This window comes from Garra rufa, chromosome 24 (genome assembly GCF_049309525.1).
Source record: "Garra rufa chromosome 24, GarRuf1.0, whole genome shotgun sequence".
Taxonomy (NCBI): domain Eukaryota; kingdom Metazoa; phylum Chordata; class Actinopteri; order Cypriniformes; family Cyprinidae; genus Garra; species Garra rufa.
The window spans coordinates 33,108,322-33,126,609 of record NC_133384.1 but is presented as its reverse complement, the minus strand read 5'-3'; the positions used below and the strand labels follow the sequence as shown (position 1 = coordinate 33,126,609).

At 33.0% G+C, this 18,288-nt stretch overlaps 1 protein-coding gene across 1 annotated transcript in view; it reads right to left on the bottom strand.

The window, feature by feature from the left end:
- Window positions 1-18,288, bottom strand: part of spidr (scaffold protein involved in DNA repair) — an 80,795-nt gene that overhangs the window by 16,619 nt on the left and 45,888 nt on the right. Inside the window, exons 7-10 of the mRNA XM_073830881.1 lie at window positions 13,227-13,385; window positions 6,152-6,239; window positions 1,798-1,929; window positions 287-346 (exon numbers count right to left, since the gene is read on the bottom strand). Coding sequence (XP_073686982.1) covers window positions 287-346; window positions 1,798-1,929; window positions 6,152-6,239; window positions 13,227-13,385 — 439 coding nt within the window. The remainder of the gene's footprint in view (window positions 1-286; window positions 347-1,797; window positions 1,930-6,151; window positions 6,240-13,226; window positions 13,386-18,288) is intronic.

Below are 18,288 nucleotides of genomic sequence, written 5' to 3'. Positions count from 1 at the left end.
GTCACTTACGGTAAGCTTGCGTCAAACAGAGCATAAAGCTTCCCAAAAGCTTTTCCAAAGGTGTACAGTTTGGAAGCAACCCTGAGGGATGAAGACTTGGCAAATGTGCTGGGAAAACTGCTACGGTGGGTTCTTAAGAAGACAATCTAAAGCCAAAGCTGAGGACTATTTCTCACACTCCTTAAACCAGGCGTGCCAAGGTGACCCACAAAGATATAGCTATGGTGAAAAATGATATGATTTATGCATTTGGTGTTAAAAATTGCTTAAGAAAACATAACCCTACCAGTAATTGTTTATAAACCACAGTGGCCCGAAAGCTGCAACGACACCTTAAAGATTCCTCCTAAAATACAAAGAAAAATTTTACATTAAAATTAAATGATTTAATGGTTTGCACATCAGTGTTGATATTGTTAACTAAAACTGAAACTATTAAATAGCATTTTCATTAACTGAAATAAAACTAAATATAAATATTAGATGAAAAATATATACTTAAAAAAAACACTTAAAATTTGGAAACATTACTTTGGAAAATTACTTCGATAAATAGGCTGAAATACTGAAAGTGAAATAAAAATAAATATTACATATGTGACCCTGCACCACAAAACCAGTCATAAGGTTAAATTTTACAAAACTGAGATGTATACATCACATGAAAGCTCAATAAATAAGCTTCCTATTGATGTATGGTTTGTTAGGATAGGACAATATTTGGCCGAGATACATCTATTTGAAAATCTGGAATCTGAGGGTGCAAAAAAATCAAAATACTGAGAAAATCACCTTTAAAGTTGTCCAAATTAAGTTCTTAACAATGCATATTACTAACCAAAAATTACATTTTCATATATTTATAGTATGAATTTTACAAAAAATCTTCATGGAACATGATCTTTACTTAATTTCCTAATGATTTTTGGCATAAAAGAAAAATCTATAATTTTGACCCATACAATGTATTTTTGGCTATTGCTACAAATATACCCCAGCGACTTAAGACTGGTTTTGTGGTCCAGGGTCACATATCTAAATAATAAATATTTATTAAATTATATATAATAAAATAATAAATAATACAAAATAAATATAACAAATAGACTACTACAAATGACAAAAGCACGTAACAAAATGACTAATACCTAAACTAAAATTAAAACTGAAAACAAAGTCTGAAGCTCATTCAAAGGAAAAAATTATTAAAGCATATAAATAATACTAAAACTACACTGTTTCACGCCTTTCAAACAATTCATTTTCAGTAAATTAACAAAATTTTTAATTAATTGAAAAAAGCAAAAATAAAACAAAATATAAATATTAGATAAAAAAAACATACACTTAAAATTTGAAAATATTACTTGGACAACTGAAATAAATAAACATAAATAATACAAAATAAATATAATAAATACATAATAAAATAACTATTAAAACTGACAAACACATAACACAATTACTAAAACAAACTAAAATGAAAGTAAACTGAAAATATAAAGTCTGAAGCTCATTCAATATAATAACTTTAAAAGTATATAAATAATACTAAAACAACACTGTTCCACTACTTTCAACCAATTCGTTATTAACGTTATTAACCAAATTACTAACACTGACATTAACATTAAAAATAATAATCTTCAAAATGGTATCAAATTATATAATAACTTCACTCACACACTCATTATTTTATTTATTCATTTTTAAATATTTTAGTCCTGAGCATGCATATATATATATGGTAAAAGAGGCTTCTGTCAGTCTGTTTGGACTTCATTTTGAGTGTTGTACCTGAAGGATCTCTTTTAGCGTCTTAAGTACAGGTGGTCGGTACAATGAAGATTCAGTCTGTCCTGATAACGGTACCATGTTACCCTGCAGGACGCTCAGCCTATAGCAGAAACTGGGCGCTGGGACTCGATCCTGGAAAGCAGATTGCCCTGATCAACTATAAAAATCAACTATATTGTTTAATAGTTCAGAGTGGTCATTTGATAGAAATAAATGAATATTATTTACAATGAGGAAAAAAATTATTTGATCCCCTGCTGATTTTGTACATTTGCCCACTGACAAAAAAAGATCAGTCTATAATTTTAATGATAGGTTTATTTGAACAGTTAAGTTATAAATTGATTTGCATTTTAATGAGTGAACTAAGTATTTGGCCCCTTTGCAAAACATGACTTAGTGGTTGGTGGCAAAACTCTTGTTGGCAATCACAGAGGTCAGACGTTTCTTGTAGTTGGCCACCAGGTTTGCACACATCTCAGGAGGGATTTTATCCCACTTCTCTTTGCAGATCCTCTCCAAGTCATTAAGGTTTCGAGGCTGACGTTTGGCAACTTGAACCTTCAGCTCCCTCCACAGCTTTTCTATGGGATTAAGGTCTGGAGACTGGCTAGGCCACTCCAGGACCTTAATGTGCTTCTTACCCATCCATGACCCATTTTCAATGCCCAGGCTGGCTTCAATGCCCTGGCCCTGATGGTACATGGCCCCATTATTCGTCTCCTTAATTGGGTGCAGTTGTCCTGTCCCCACTGGAGAAAAACACCCCCAAAGCATAATGTTTTCACCTCCATGTTTGACGGTGGGGATGGTGTTCTTGGGGTCATAGGCAGCATTTCCCCTCTTCCAAACATGGCGAGTTGAGTTGATGCCAAAGAGCTTGATATTGGTCTCATCGGACCACAACACTTTCACCCAGTTCTCCTCTGAATCATTCAGATGTTCATTGGCAAACTTCAGACGGGCCTGTATATGTGCATTCTTGAGCAGGGGGACCTTGCAAGCGTTGCAGGATTTCAGTCCTTCACGGCGTAGTGTGTTACCAATTGTTTTCTTGGTGACTATGGTCCCAGCTGCCTTGAGATCATTGACAAGATCTGGGCTGATTCCTCACCGTTCTCATGATCATTGAAACTCCACGAGGTGAGATCTTGCATGGAGCCCCAGAACGATTAAGTTCGTGTTTCTTTCATTTGTGAACTGTTGTCACCTCCTCACCAATATGCTTGGTGATGGTCTTGTAGCCCATTCAAGCCTTGTTTAGGTCTACAATCTTGTCCCTGACATCCTTGGACAGCTCTTTGGTCTTGGCCATGGTGGAGAGTTTGGAACTTGACCGATTCACCGCTTCTGTGGAAAGGTGTCTTTTATACAGGTAACAAGCTGAGATTAGGAGCACACCCTTTAAGAGAGTGAGAGAGTGCTTCTAATCTTAGCTCATTACCTGTATAAAAGACACCTGGGTGCCAGAAATGTTGCTGATTGACAGGAAATCAAATACTTATTTCACTCATTAAAATGCAAATCAATTTATAACTTTTTTGAAATGTGTTTTTCAGGATTTTTTTGTTGTTATTCTGTCTCTCACTGTTAAAAACCTACCATGAAAATGATATGCTGATCATTTCTTTGTCAGTGGGCAATGCACAAAATCAGCAGGGGATCAAATTATTGTTTTCCTCACTGTACCTCTGTCACCCAAAGTAAAGTTCCCTTCCCGGTCATCTTTAAAAAAAAAAACACTCATTCAGAAGCCGCCTTAAATGTCATCAACATACGACTGCCTACATTTGCATACATTTACATTACTTGACCCGCTCTGTTGATTAAATACACAACAGTTTTTTGCTGAAACTGAAATAAAAATAAAATTTATCTAAATAGTTATAATAATAATAATTAAAAAATTAATACAAATTACAAAAGCACATAACAAAATGACTAAACCTAAAATTAAAAAGAAAGCTAAAAATATAAAGAGAAAGCTAATTTAAAACATTAATAAAAATGAATAGTAATATTTGTAAATACAATTAATTAAAGAAATGGCAAAAACACAAAACAAACAGGAAATAAACACTAAAACTGAAATAAAAATAACTGTAATCAAAACATTTATAATTATAATGAATAATAATTGTATTAATAATTAAAAAAATAAAGCACATAAAATTACTGAAGATTAAGCTAAAATTAAAAAGAAAAGCTAATTCAAAATATGAATTAAAACTAAATTGTTCAATTTAAAAAGAAAAAAAATTACATTACTTGACCCGCTCTGTTGATTAAATATACAACAGTTTTTTGCTGCAAACAAACTTCACTAACAGTGAATTTCAAAAGAAATGTATTTCAAAATATAAAATGACACTAAAACAGAAGTAAATGGTTCCTTTAAAACTGCTTTTAGGTAGAAAAGAAATAGTTTCAGGACTAATAAAAGATAAATGGCATTACCAGGCCCGCACGGAATCCGCGGCCGCAGATTTCCGCAGAATACTCCGCAGATTTCCGCAGATTGTAGCGCCCGCCAGTTAGAGAGTAACTGTATACAACGCACGTGCGCGTTTGAAGTTGCGCTGTTTGACATGGCGTATGTGAGAGTTTAGTGTACGATCAATAACACATTTAAAATGTCCAAAATCAAACTAACTGCTGAAGAGTTAAAAAAAAACGTCATCTGTCTGCCAAAATTACGGCCGGGACAGAGCAAATTAATTCCGTAATGACTTTGTGAGGATGGGGGGATGATGTTCTGTAAATCCTGTCAGCACTCCGTCGATTACCTGAGGTGACAGACGGCACTGGAACATCTCAAATCTGCTCGCCACAAGAATCGAAAGCAAAGTTCTGTTGCTTAGTTTTATTTAAAGTGATGATTACTTACTGTGTTGTAAAGGTATGAAAAGTTTTTTCTATCACACGCTAAATGAGAACGTAATTGTGCTGGGTGGTATATGAAGTGTATTTTTCAAATGCCGTAAAATAGCGGTGCAGAGATGGAGAAAAAAAATCAATCGCCAACAAAGTATCAACTCACGATAAAGTCACAATTGTCTCTAAAGCAAAAAAAACAACAACTTTATTCTGACATCTCCGTGTTCTGCGCGTCTCTGTGAATGTGCGCCTCAGTGTCAACTACTAGTACACACTCAAGTACGCATGACGCTCGCCCCTCTCACTATAAAGAGTACATGAACTTCATCTCTTGAGAGTCACTGCATCAGGATTTCTCCATTTCCCCTAAAAAAAACTATCGTCAGATACACACGCAAACTCAAAGCTCTTCAGTACAATCCGCCAAAATAAAAGTTTCTTTTAACTTTATGACAGAAGTTATGACAGAAATATATTGCTATATCGTGTGGTAGAATGTACTTCTGAAAATAATAATACGAAATATCACTTTTTTAGGAATTTCAAATAATTTCTCAATTTTTGCATTACTATTTCTACTACTAAATTAGTAATAATTAATTATTAAGTAATAATTTACTTACTAAATTATTACTGAATGTAGTTTTCTAGTGTACTGCATTTATTTAAGTGTTTAATTGATTGCTACAACACTTTTATTTATATATCATTGTTGTTATAAGTAACTTATTCATTAATATTTATTATTTATTAGTGCATGCTATTTATTTATTATTGAATGATATCAGAGTTTCTATAGTCTTTGATGATATGCAAATGTTTAGGTGATGATTGGTGTACAATTCAAAAAGAAATGTTTCCTGCACCTTTTAGTGGATTTAGTATAAAAGAGACCTAGCTTTGTTTAACAAACCAGTTGTTCCAATATGATTTGTATTGTCAACCTGAAATAAAAGTTATTTGTAATTTTTTCAGCTTTCTGTGCTCTCCTATACTCTTAAAACCATTCCGCAGAATTCCACAGATTTTTCCAAAAATTCTGCGCAGAAATTGCCAAAAAAGTCCGCAGATTCCGTCTGGCCCTAGGCATTACTTATCAGTCCTGACCAGTACATTATCTACAAAACATCCAGATTTTATGATGAAAAATTGAAGACTGCGCTTGATTTGCGCAATTATTCTTGTTTGGTATGGGACGAGTCGCACGGAAAAGTTTAATATTCGGCGTCAGGGGTTTGTTTAAACTCCTAGTACGAGAAACTGCAGTAATGTTTGTCTTCGCAACCACGCTAATGAGTAATTTTGTATTTTTAAGCTCTGAAGGTTTATTTATATGTGCTTTGGTTAAGAATGCAGCGCCGTGGTTGTTTTGACGTTGGGCCGCTGCTATCCAGGAGGAATCTTCCAGAAGCAAGAGGTATGTGAGATAAATGTGAAGTAAACGGGCTGTGATTTATGATGTGATCTGAAGACCTACGTTGGGAGACTGCGGAAGATCGTCATGAGATTTTGGATCAACCAGAGGAGGCCACAAACTGTCAATCAAAGTGAAGAGCGGAGAACATCTGCAAAGAGAAGAGGAGAGAGGAAAAGAAAATAAGGTTTCAATCTCTGAATGTTTAAATTCAAGGGTCCTTCCAGAAACGCAGGAGCCGAAGGTGAAGTGTTTACAATGTCAGTTTCATTAGCTTCGGTTAGACTGACGTGCTGCCAAGTTGAGCTTCTGTTGGAACTGAACTGTGTCTGCTGACAAGTACGAGATCAGTTTCACTAGCAGGCCGAGGCTTGTTCATACACACACACACAGGTAAATAATCTGTCATTAAAACATTTGAGAATTAAATTAGCACTACTGAAAACGCTGATAATTTCATGTTTGGCAGGGCTAGTGTTTTTTTAAAGCTCCAATTTCAAGTTTGTGCTGTTAACAAAACATCTCAGATGGATTGACATACAGACAAAAGAACAGAGATCAGCCTTGTCTGTGTTTGATTTAACAGATTGACAAATATACACTCCCACTATATGACAATTGAAACAGATATGGCGTACATAGGTACCAGGGTTATTATCGTGAACTAAAAGTGAAACTATTAACAACTTTTTGTTAACTGAAGTAAATAAAATACATTTAATATGTTAGATGAAAAATGAAACACACTTTAGACATGTTGAACTGAAATAAGCACTGAACTAGAAAAAAAACATTTAATTTAATTGAAATAGTTATAATGATAGTTAATAATAATTAAACAGTAATGCAAATTACAAAAGCTTATAACAAAATTACCAAAGATTAAGCTGAAATTAAAAAGAAAGTTGATAGTATGAAAAGAAAAGCTAATTCACTCTAGTAGTAATAACTAAATAGTAATATTTGTAAAATAAATAAATAAAAACTAATAAAAATGGCCAAAAAAACACAACAAAATGGAAATAAAATCTAAAAATGAAATAAAAATAACTCTATATAGTTATAATAATACTTAATTTATACAAATTACAAAAGCACATAAAATTACTAAATATTAACCTAAAATTAAAAAGAAAGCTGAAAAAATCGTGAGAAAAAGCTCATTTAAAACATTAATAAAAATTAAATAGTAATACTTGTAAATAAATAAAAAATAACACAAAACAAACTGGAAATAAAAACTAAAACTGAAATAAAAATAACTGTAATCAAATTATTTATTATAATTAATAATAATACAAATGACTAAAGATTAACATAAAATTCAAAAGAAAGCTGAAAATATAAAAAGGAAAGCTAATTCAAAATATTAATAAAAACGAAATTGTTCTATTTAAAAAAGAAAATAATAAAAATGTCAAAAAAAAAAAACAGAACAAAACAAACTGGAAATAAAAACTAAAACTGAAATAAAATACATTTACTCTAAATAGCTATAATAATAATTAAAAAATAATACTAATTACCAAAAGACAAAATTACTAAATATTAAGCTAAAATTAAAAAGAAAGCTGAAAATATAAAAAGAAAATCTAATTAAAAATAATAATAAAAGATTAAAAGTAATATTTGTTAAAAAAAATGGCAAAAACACAAAACAAACTGGAAACAAAAACTAAAACTGAAATAAACTTAAAAATGAACAATTAAAAAATTATACAAATTTAAAGAGCACATAAAATGACTAAAGATTAAGATAAAATTAAAAAAAGCTGAAAATATAAAAAGAAAAGCTAATTGAAGAAAAAAAAACTTTCTAAAACTTAAGCTATAATTACACAAACACTAATTAATATTATTAAAATAGATTAATTAAAATAGTAATATTTTAAAAAGTAATAAAAATGACAAAAGCACAAAAGATAACTTACGTTAAACTACAATGAAAAAGAAAGCTGAAATATAATAATAAAAGCTAATTCAAAATACTGACAAAAACTAGTATATAATGGTGTATGATTCTCGAGTTGCTATATAGCTGTTTGTAGATCATCAGAAGTTCTTGATTTGTAATTTTTCATAGATTCTTCAGTTTTTGGACTCATAAAAGCTCCCATAAACAGATGGATTTGCAGAACGACAGAATAAAATGTTCTTTGTAAAGCTTAAAAAGCGTTCTTGAACCCTGTGTGTGCCTCAGTGCAGCATGATCTGATCACTCACAACCAGTTCCACAGCTGCCTCAATCACAGTCTAGCTCTCCGTTCCCCCCTCACCTCTTCCTGTGACCCGCTCAACCGCCCCATCCAGTCCAGCGGGACGAGCCCTTGCTCAAAACACTTAACAGAGGAGCTTAGTGCATACTGAGAGAAAGAGACTAAAATTAAGCCTGAAATTGTATGTCTTGCAGCGCAGACAATCACATTGTTCATTTTTGGCAAAAGCCGTCTATTCCTGAGCATAATCTGCAAAAAAAACTAACAGACTCAATCAAGTTTTGAAGTACATGAGGGCAACTAATCAAGGACAGAATTGTCTTAAAGGGATAGTCACCTAAAATGAAAATTACCCCATGATTTACTCACCCTCAAGCCATCCTAGGTGTGTATGACTTTCTTCTTTAAGACGAATACAATTGGAGTTATATTAAAAATGTCCTGGCTCTTCAAAGCTATATTGTTGCAGTGAATGGGTGTTGAGATTTTGAAGTTCAATAAAGTGCATCCATTCAGCATAAAAAGTGCTCCACATGGTCTCAGGGGATAATAAAGGTCTTCTGAAACAAATCAATGCGTTTGTTTAAGTAAAATATCCATATTTAAAACTTTATAAACCATAGTCTCTAGCTTTTAATCTCTCAACACCCATTCACTGCCATTATAATGCTTGGAAGTAATACTTAAAAAAATAATACAAATTAAAAAAGCACATAAAACGACTAAAGATTAAGATAACATTAAAAAAAGCTAAGAATATGGGGGGAAAAGCTAATTAAAGATATTAGTAAAAGCTAAATTGTACTATTTAAAAAGAAAAGAATAAAAATGACAAAAACACAAAACAAACTGGAAATAAAAACTGAAACTGAAAAAAGCTAATTGAAGATATTAATAAAAATTATGTAAGTAAAATATTAAAAAATTTATAAAAAATATAGTCTCTAGCTTTTAATCTCTCAACACCCATTCACTGCCATTATAATACTTGGAAGTAATAATTAAATAATTAATACAAATTAAAAAAGCACATAAAATGATTAAGATGGAAGATAAAATTAAAAAGAAAGCAAAAATATGGGGAAAAAAGCTAATTGAAGATATTAATAAAAGCTAAATTGTACTATTTAAAAAGAAAAGAATAAAAATGTCAAAAACACAAAACAAACTGCAAATAAAAACTAAAAAAAAAAAAGATTAATTGAAGATATAAAATGAAATTGCAATAATAAAAATCTTTCTAAAATTTAAGCTACAATTACAAAAAGAATTAAGAAAATGTAAAAAGAAACAATAATTAATATTATTAAAATAGATTAATCCATCATAAAAAAGTGCTCCACATGGTCCCAGGGGGTTAATAAAGGCCTTTGAAACCAAATCAATGCGTTTGTTTAAGTAAAATATTTAAAACTTTTAAAAAAATTCTACTCTCTAGCTTTTAATCTCTCAACACCCATTCACTGCCATTATAATGCTTGGATGTAATAATAATAAAAATAAAATAAAAAAGCACATAAACTGACTAAAGATTAAGATAAAATTAAAAAGAAAGCTTAAAATATGGGGGGGAGCTAATTGGATATGAATAAAAACTGAAATGTACTATTTAAAAAGAAAAGAATAAAAATGTCAAAAACAACAAACTGGAAATAAAAACTAAAACTGAAAAAAAAAAAAGCTAATTGAAGATGTTAAAAAAATGTAATGGCAATAATAAAAAACGTTCTAAAATTTAAGCTACAATTACAAAAAAAAAAAATGAGCAAATGTAAAAATAAACAATTAATATTATTAAAATAGATTAATCCATCATAAAAAAAGTGCTCCACATGGTCCCAGGGGGTAAACAAAGGCCTTCTAAACCAAACCAATGCGTTTGTTTCGGTTTAATATGCATATTTAAAACTCTATAAACCATAGTCTCTAGCTTTTAATCTCTCAACACCCATTCACTGCCATTATAATGCTTGAAAGATAATAATGTTAAAAAATAATACAAATTTAAAAAGCACATAAAATGACTAAAGATTAAGATAAAATTAACAAGAAAGCTAAAAATATGGGGCAAAAAAGCTAATTGAAGATATTAATAAAAGCTAAATTGTACCATTTAAAAAGAAAAGAATAAAAATGACAAAAACAAAACAAACTGGAAATAAAAACTAAAACTGAAAAAAGCTAATTGAAGATATTAATAAAAATGAAATGGCAATAATAAAAAACTTTCTAAAATTTAAGATACAATTACAAAAAGAAATGAGAAAATGTAAAAGAAACAGTAATTAATAATATTAAAATAGATTAATCCATTGTAAAAAGTGCTCCACACGGTCCCAGGGCGTTAATAAAGGCCTTCTGAACCAAATCAATGCGTTTGTTTAAGTAAAATATCCATATTTAAAACTTTATAAACCATAGTCTTTAGCTCTTCTCTTTAAGTGCCCTAACCCTAATCTCACAGACCAAGTTCACCATATAGATGGCTGTTGATTCCAAATAAGCATTGTGTGTTGAAAAGCATCTTGAGTATTTGTGTACACAGCTCATGTTCATATCTGTGGAAAGGTGTCACCAGACTTTTCCATCACGTGCCATCTTTACCTTAAACAACACATATGTTAAAGCAGTGCCCACTCAGACAGCCTTGAGTGAGCAGACGCATGTGGCGAGAGGCCAATAATACTCAACGCAGACTTAAATCTAGCAGGCCGGTGTGCTGCAGACACACTGACACTGTGAGCTGCTAATCTGAGCTGGAGAGGGAGGAAACAGCAGCTCGTATTAACTTTCAGTTCAATGGAGTGCAGTAAGGTTGAAACAGGGTGCAGTTGGAGACAAAATATGAAGATATGCAGTTTGAATACTAACTTGATTATTAATACTGTGTTGTTACCCGAATGATCCACAGCTGTGGTGATAGTTGTTCATGAGTTTCTTGTTTGTCCTGAACAGTTAAACTGTCTGCTGTTCTTTAGACAAATTCTTCAGGTCCCACAAATTATGTGGTTTTTAAGCATTATTTTGTGTAACGGAACCCTTTCCAGCAATGACTGTATGATTTTGAGATCCATCTTTTCACACTGAGGACAACTGAGAGACTCATATGCAGCTATTACAGAACGTTCAAACACTCACTGATGCTTCAGAAGAAAACATTAAGAGCCAGGGGGTAAAAACTTTTGACCAGAATGAAGATGTGTACATTTTTCTTATTTTGTCTAAATATCTTATTTTTCCCATTTAGTACTGCCCTTCAGAATCTAAAGAAGATACTTACATGTTTTCGAGAAGACAAAATAAGTTACATTCACCCTGATCTTCAAATTCCAAAAGTTTTCACACCCCAGCTCTTAATGCATTCTGTTTTATTCTGAAGCATCAGTGAGCATTTGAACGTTCTGTAATAGTTGCATATGAGTCTCTCAGTTGTCCTCAGTATGATAAGATAGATCTCAAATCCATACAGTCATTGTTGGAAAGGGTTCAAATACACAAAAATGCTGGAAAACCAAAGATTTTGTGAGATCTGAAGGTCTTTTCTAAAGAACAGTGGACAGTTTAATGGTTCAGGCCAAAGAAAAGAACTCATGAACAAATTTCACTAAACAAACAAACAAAAAAACAAACACAGCTGTGGATCATTCAGGTAACAGCACAGTATTAAAGGGATAGTTCACCCAAAAATTAAAATTTGATGTTTATCTGCTTACCCCCAGGGCATCCAAGATGTAGGTGACTTTGTTTCCTCAGAAAAACACAAACAAAGATTTTTAACTCAAACCGCTGCAGTCTGTTAGTGATTTAATGGCAGTGGATGGGCACCAAACCTTTGAAAGTACAGAAAAACACGCACAGACAAATCCTCGTGACGATACATTAATGTCCTAAGACACAAAACGATTGTTTTTTGCGAGAAACTGAACAGTATTTGTATCATGTTTTACCTTTGATATACAGCAATGTCCAACTCAGCTCAGCATTCGGAGTGTTACTTGTGTACACGCTGGAAGGGGAAATCGGTGAAATGTCAACAGACCCGGATGAGTTTGCGCAAGTAAACGTAATCTTTTAGCTTTAAATCGGTTTGAACAATCAGGATAAGCACAAGTAATTATCATTTTGAATAGCCGCTATACACACATGCTCTGTGCTCTGTGTAAACAATGAGTGTTGTACACACGCGACAGATCGCTTCCGGAGTTTGCGTATACTACGCCAGAGCTCGGGACAGTTGTTGGACATGGCTGTATATCAAAAGGTAAAAAATTATATAAATAGGGTGTAATTTGGATTTGGCTGTGCATGTTTTTCTTTAATTTCAAAGGTTTGGTACCCATCCACTGCCATTAAATCACTAACAGACTGCAGCGGTTTGAGTTAAAAAATTTTCGTTTGTGTTCTACTGAGGAAACAAAGTCACCTACATCTTGGATGCCCTGGGGGTAAGCAGATAAACATCAAATTTTCATTTTTGGGTGAACTATCCTTTTAAGAATCAACTTTTGAATAGGGCCATTTTTATAAATTAAACTATTATTTTCTCATATTTTATGTGAAATATCTCATTCAGGTCAGTATTAAAAAAAAATAACATGCACTTTGTATGATCCCTCTTATTTTGGTAAAATAACTTAAAATTATTTTATATTATTCCTTTTTGTAAGTTGTTTTGGATAAAAGAGTCTGCAAAATAATTCAATATAACTGTATATAATATAATATCATATCATATAATAGGACGTTTACTAACTGCTAGGCTGTGGCCAAAAATAAAAAGGCTTTAAGGAAGAAGGAATCAATTTGGCTGTGATTATCTTCAAAGATTTCTAATAATACTCATGAAAAAAAAACTTCAAAATTATATCTTTTTTAGATTAGCAGGATGTTTTTAGTGTCATTTGATTATATCACAGACTCACTTGTCACGTGTAAGACGCTGGACGACTCTCAAGGACTGGAGGAGACACACACGGCCCTCCAGCTGCTCCGAGTTCTCCTGGATCTCTGATTCTGTGGACACACACTGCAGAAGAACCTCACCGAACATCCCGTAACCATCCTGAACGAGAGCACACAACCTGACAAAGAGAAAGAAACAATAATGTTTAACCATTTAACAGCCTGTAGTAAATATTCCCTACTTATTTTTATTGCACTACTGATATTTTGCTTTATTTGACTTATTTTGTTTGCACAATGTTTCATTGCTTTTGCAATACAAATGTTTAGTATTTTTGTTATGGCCCTGATTAAGCATGCTAAATTAAAATTAAAATGGCAAGAGAGTGGTTGAGAAAGACTGAAGTTGTGACTACCTTTCTAAAAATCCAGCAGGCATTTGAACTCTTAATGACAAAGTGTGTTCATAAATAAACTGGGCAAAATTAAGACCCGCAAATGAGAGTCTCTGATGAAGAGGGAAGCTTCATGCCAACAACAAACGCTCACACAGATACAGATACCGTCTACAGATTAAATGTTGACTTTGGCACCAGACAGGGACTAACTAATAACTTGATCTATGGACTGACTCGCAGTGGTCACATGGCGGTGTTTCTATACTCAAAATGATATTTTTGCAGGTATTAATAGTCTCCACAGATAGTCAGTTCACAGTGACTGGGGACTTTTTTTGGGGCCAGCAAACCACAGGACTAAACAAACAGGCTGGTATTTAAATATATTTTCACATGCGAGACAGTGATTTGATTGCACAGTAGAGATAACTATAGTGGAATACAAAAATAAACACAGTTGATTCATACATTCTTCACACTGATTTGAAGATGTTTTGTTTGGTTAAAAAAAGTGCTTGCAGGGCAGGTCTGCACCGATATTCCTGAGATATTCTATTTTTATTCTTTTTCTTTTCCACATTTTCTGCAACTAATTCACCTCAAACCATTTAATGTGGAGACTATTACCAAAGTTTAGTAGACTGTTTAGAACAGAGATTCACAAACTGTTTTTTTAGTCAAAACCCTATGACCCAAAAATATTTACTTGAAGTACTCCCAAAGATTTGACGTTAATATTTCCATAATTTAACAACGTTCGCTCGCTCACTTACTCGTCACATGAGGTGGAAAAACAAATAAAATGTTATATTTTTTAGTAAGTGTTTTATTTTTATTGATTTTATTTTAAAATTTCATTTTTCAAATGTATCTTATTTACAGCTTAGAAGACAGCACATCCAAAGCTATAGATCTTTTTAGGAGTTTTTACAAAATGCCAAATATAAATACGAAGCATGAAAATCTCTCATACTATAATAATAGCTATTTGAAATCTAACCAGTCATTTCAATATCTGCATGATGAATAGCATTTATTTGCATTCTGAATTGTGAAGTTCTGCCTATTTTCTTGTCTATTTCTGGCCATTTATCTCATCTTTTGTTGCAAAAGGAGACAGAGGTTGAGTTATGTGTTCATATTATGCAAAGAATGATATTTTTGTTCGCATTCACATTCAATTTGTGCTTGGATATGAATCAGTTTCAATTTTACCATCAATTTCTGTCTATTAAAATCATATTCTGCTGTATTAAATTGGAAAAGGTGGCACACAAGTTGAATTAGGTGTTGATTCCCTAGCAGAGGCAACAGAAAACAAGTTTCTCTCAAGCTTCTTTTTGTTCGCATTCAATTGTTCAGATTTCTGCAGGGATATGATTCAGGCTCAATTTATGTCTACTTATCTCACCTTTTGCCGTATTACATTGCTAAATGAGGCAAAGAAGTTGAATTGAATTAGGTGTTGATACACATGCAGAGCCAACAAAAAACAGGATTCACTTAAGCTTTTTTTTGTTTGCATTCAGTTGTGTTCAAATTTCTGCACGGATATGAATCAGTTTCAATTTATCCAGCAATTTCTGTCTATTTATCTCATCTTTTACCATATTACTTTTCTAAATGTGGTAAAGAAGTTGAGTTATGTGTTGATTCACATGCAGAGCCGACAGAAAACAAGATTCACTCAAGCTTCTTTTTGTTCGCATTCAAGTGTTCAAATTATGAATCAGGATATGAATCAGGGATATGAATCAGGCTCAATTTATGTCTATTTATCTCACCTTTTGCTATTTTACATTGGAAAAGGCAGCATAGAAATTGAGTTACATGTTGATTCACACGCAGAGCCGACAGAAAACAAGATTCACTCAAGCTTCTTTTTGTTTGCATTCAACTGTGTTCAAATTTCTTCTTAAATATGATTCAGTTTAAATTTATCCATCAATTTGTCTATTTATCTCACCTTTTGCCATATTACATTGGAAAAGGCAGCATAGAAATTGAGTTACATGCTGATTCACACGCAGAGCCGACAGAAAACAAGATTCACTCAAGCTTCTTTTTGTTCAATTTCAATTGTGTTCAAATTTCTTCATGAAAATTATTCAGTTTCAATTTATCGATCAATTTATGGTTATTTATTTAATCTTTTGCCGTATTACATTGGAAAGGGCAGCATAGAAATTGAGTTACATGTTGATTCACACGCAGAGCCGACAGAAAACAAGATTCACTCAAGCTTCTTTTTGTTCGCATTCAATTGAGTTCAAATTTCTTCTTGTATATGATTCAGTTTCAATTTATCCATCAATGTATGTCTATTTATCTCATCTTTTGCCGTATTATATTGGAAAAGGCAGCATAGAAGTTAAGTTACATGTTGATTCACACGCAGAGCCGACAGAAAACAAGATTCACTCAAGCTTCATTTTGTTCGCATTCAATTGAGTTCAAATTTCTTCTTGAATATGATTCAGTTCAATTTATCCATCAATTTATGTCTATTTTTCTCATCTTTTGCCGTATTACACTGGAAAAGGCAGCATAGCTGCGAACAAGCTTCTTTTTGTTCGCATTCAAGTATGTTTGAAATTTCTTCTTAAAAGAGAATGTTTCAATTTATCCATCAATTTATGTCTATATATCTAATCTTTTGCTGTATTACATTGGAAAAGGCAACATAGAAATTGAGTTACATGTTGATTCACACGCAGCTGACAGAAAACAAGATTCACTCAAGCTTCTTTTTGTTTGCATTCAATTGTGTTCAATTTTCTTCTTGAAAATGATTCAGTTTCAATTTATCCATCAATTTATGTCTATTTATCTAATCTTTTGCTGTATTGCATTTGCTAAATCTAAAAAAGAAGTTGAGTTATGTGTTGATTCACTCGCTTTGATGAACCGTGACTGTCGTATCTGGAATCATCCTGACCTGTTGTTACCCTGTTGTAGTGCTGCTAAAGAACACAGGGGTTAAACGAGTGCGGTTGTGAACACGGAGGCTTGTTTAGACCCGTGTGTCTATGAAACCGGAGAACAGGAGGGGTGACTGGGCAGTAGCATTTTGTGGTATGGCCAGGTTGACATAAACAACCCCCTTCTTTATTCCACTCAGGTCTGTTTCAGGCGCTTCCTCCAGCGGAGCGGGACTGGGGGTCGATGCCCCCACCAGATCCCTGTCATTGGTCAGCCAGTCACTAGCCACTTTCAGGAATCTGTTATTGTGAGCGTTCGCAGGAATTCACAGCAACTTGGAGGCGCTTCCAGGAACTGCGATCCATTGAGCTTGTCCAAACACTCACACACACACACATTTCACACAAGCGTACTCGATGTAGGTACCCCACTCCCCCTCCGTTTCCTTCACACATGCACCAAAACTTCTCTGGCAGCTGATTGGCCGAGACACAGTGGGCGGGATTCCTTCCGGTACGGCTCTGGCCAATAAGAGCAGAGCTTTTGATAAACAGGGTTGTAATCCGACCCGTAAAGCACATTGTGTTCTACTTCTTCTAGAAAACATCCAACCCCTCCTGTCGGAGCACAGAGAACTTCTTTAGCTTGTTTATACTGCTCTGAGTTTTTACTGGAACAACATATCTTCTTGGACCCAAAGTTAAATGCTAATTATTGTCTGGAAACTGGCCACAAAAACTCAAGGAGGAGAAAGGAACATAAAGAAAAAAAGGCAGGACGTAAATGCAAACTAGTTGTAATGAGAGCATGGATTCGTTAAGACACACACATGAAAAAAAAATATTCAGAACATCTAAGCAGCATGTTGAAGGGTATAAACATGGATTTCAAGCATATGCTTATAATCTGATTTTAAGCATGCGTGAACAGAACTTGTAAACAGAGCCAAGACAACTTGAAAATAAGAAACAATATGTCTATTTAAACAGTTTTTTATACTAAATATTAGACAAAATATAAAAATATATCAAAATATGAAATTAAATATTAAAAAATTAACATAAAATGAAAATTATCCTTTTTACTACTGTGTTACCAGGCAAACAAATAAATATTAATATATTAAAGCTCACAGTTTAGCTTCACAAATTACTTTGGGAAAAATTGAACACTAAGATGCCACAAAAGTAGAAAAACCATCTCAGAACAGAAAAAAATTAAACAGAGACGATCTGTTCAGGGTGTTGCTATGGGGTTGAAAGGGATTTTGGGTGGTTATTTTCTATTCCAAGTCAAAAGAGCATCACCGCTTGATATGCAAGTATAGATCACTAGAAATAGTGATGGTTGCCTCAGCAACAACTAAACCATTTAGATAAAAAAAACAGTGAGGGTGCAGAAGTTGAACTGAACACAGTCAGCTGACCCACTCTTGACTCATAGTAGGCCAACAAAACACTATAATAATTTATAGCTCTAAAACACAAAAACACTTCAAATGAAAACATTGACCAAGACAAATCAAATCATGAGGGAGCAATAATGGGATGGCATAATCAACTGATGCTGCACAGAGTGTCATTTTAAACACATAAACATGTATTTATGACTATGTAAAAGTGTATAAGTGCATTTATGCATCTGAAAGATGTTTATATTGATGTGCACCACATGTTACCAGCTGAGCTATAGTAATAAAGACAACACCATTACACCCCTCTGTATATACACAAGTGTTAATGTGTTGTTTACATACATTACT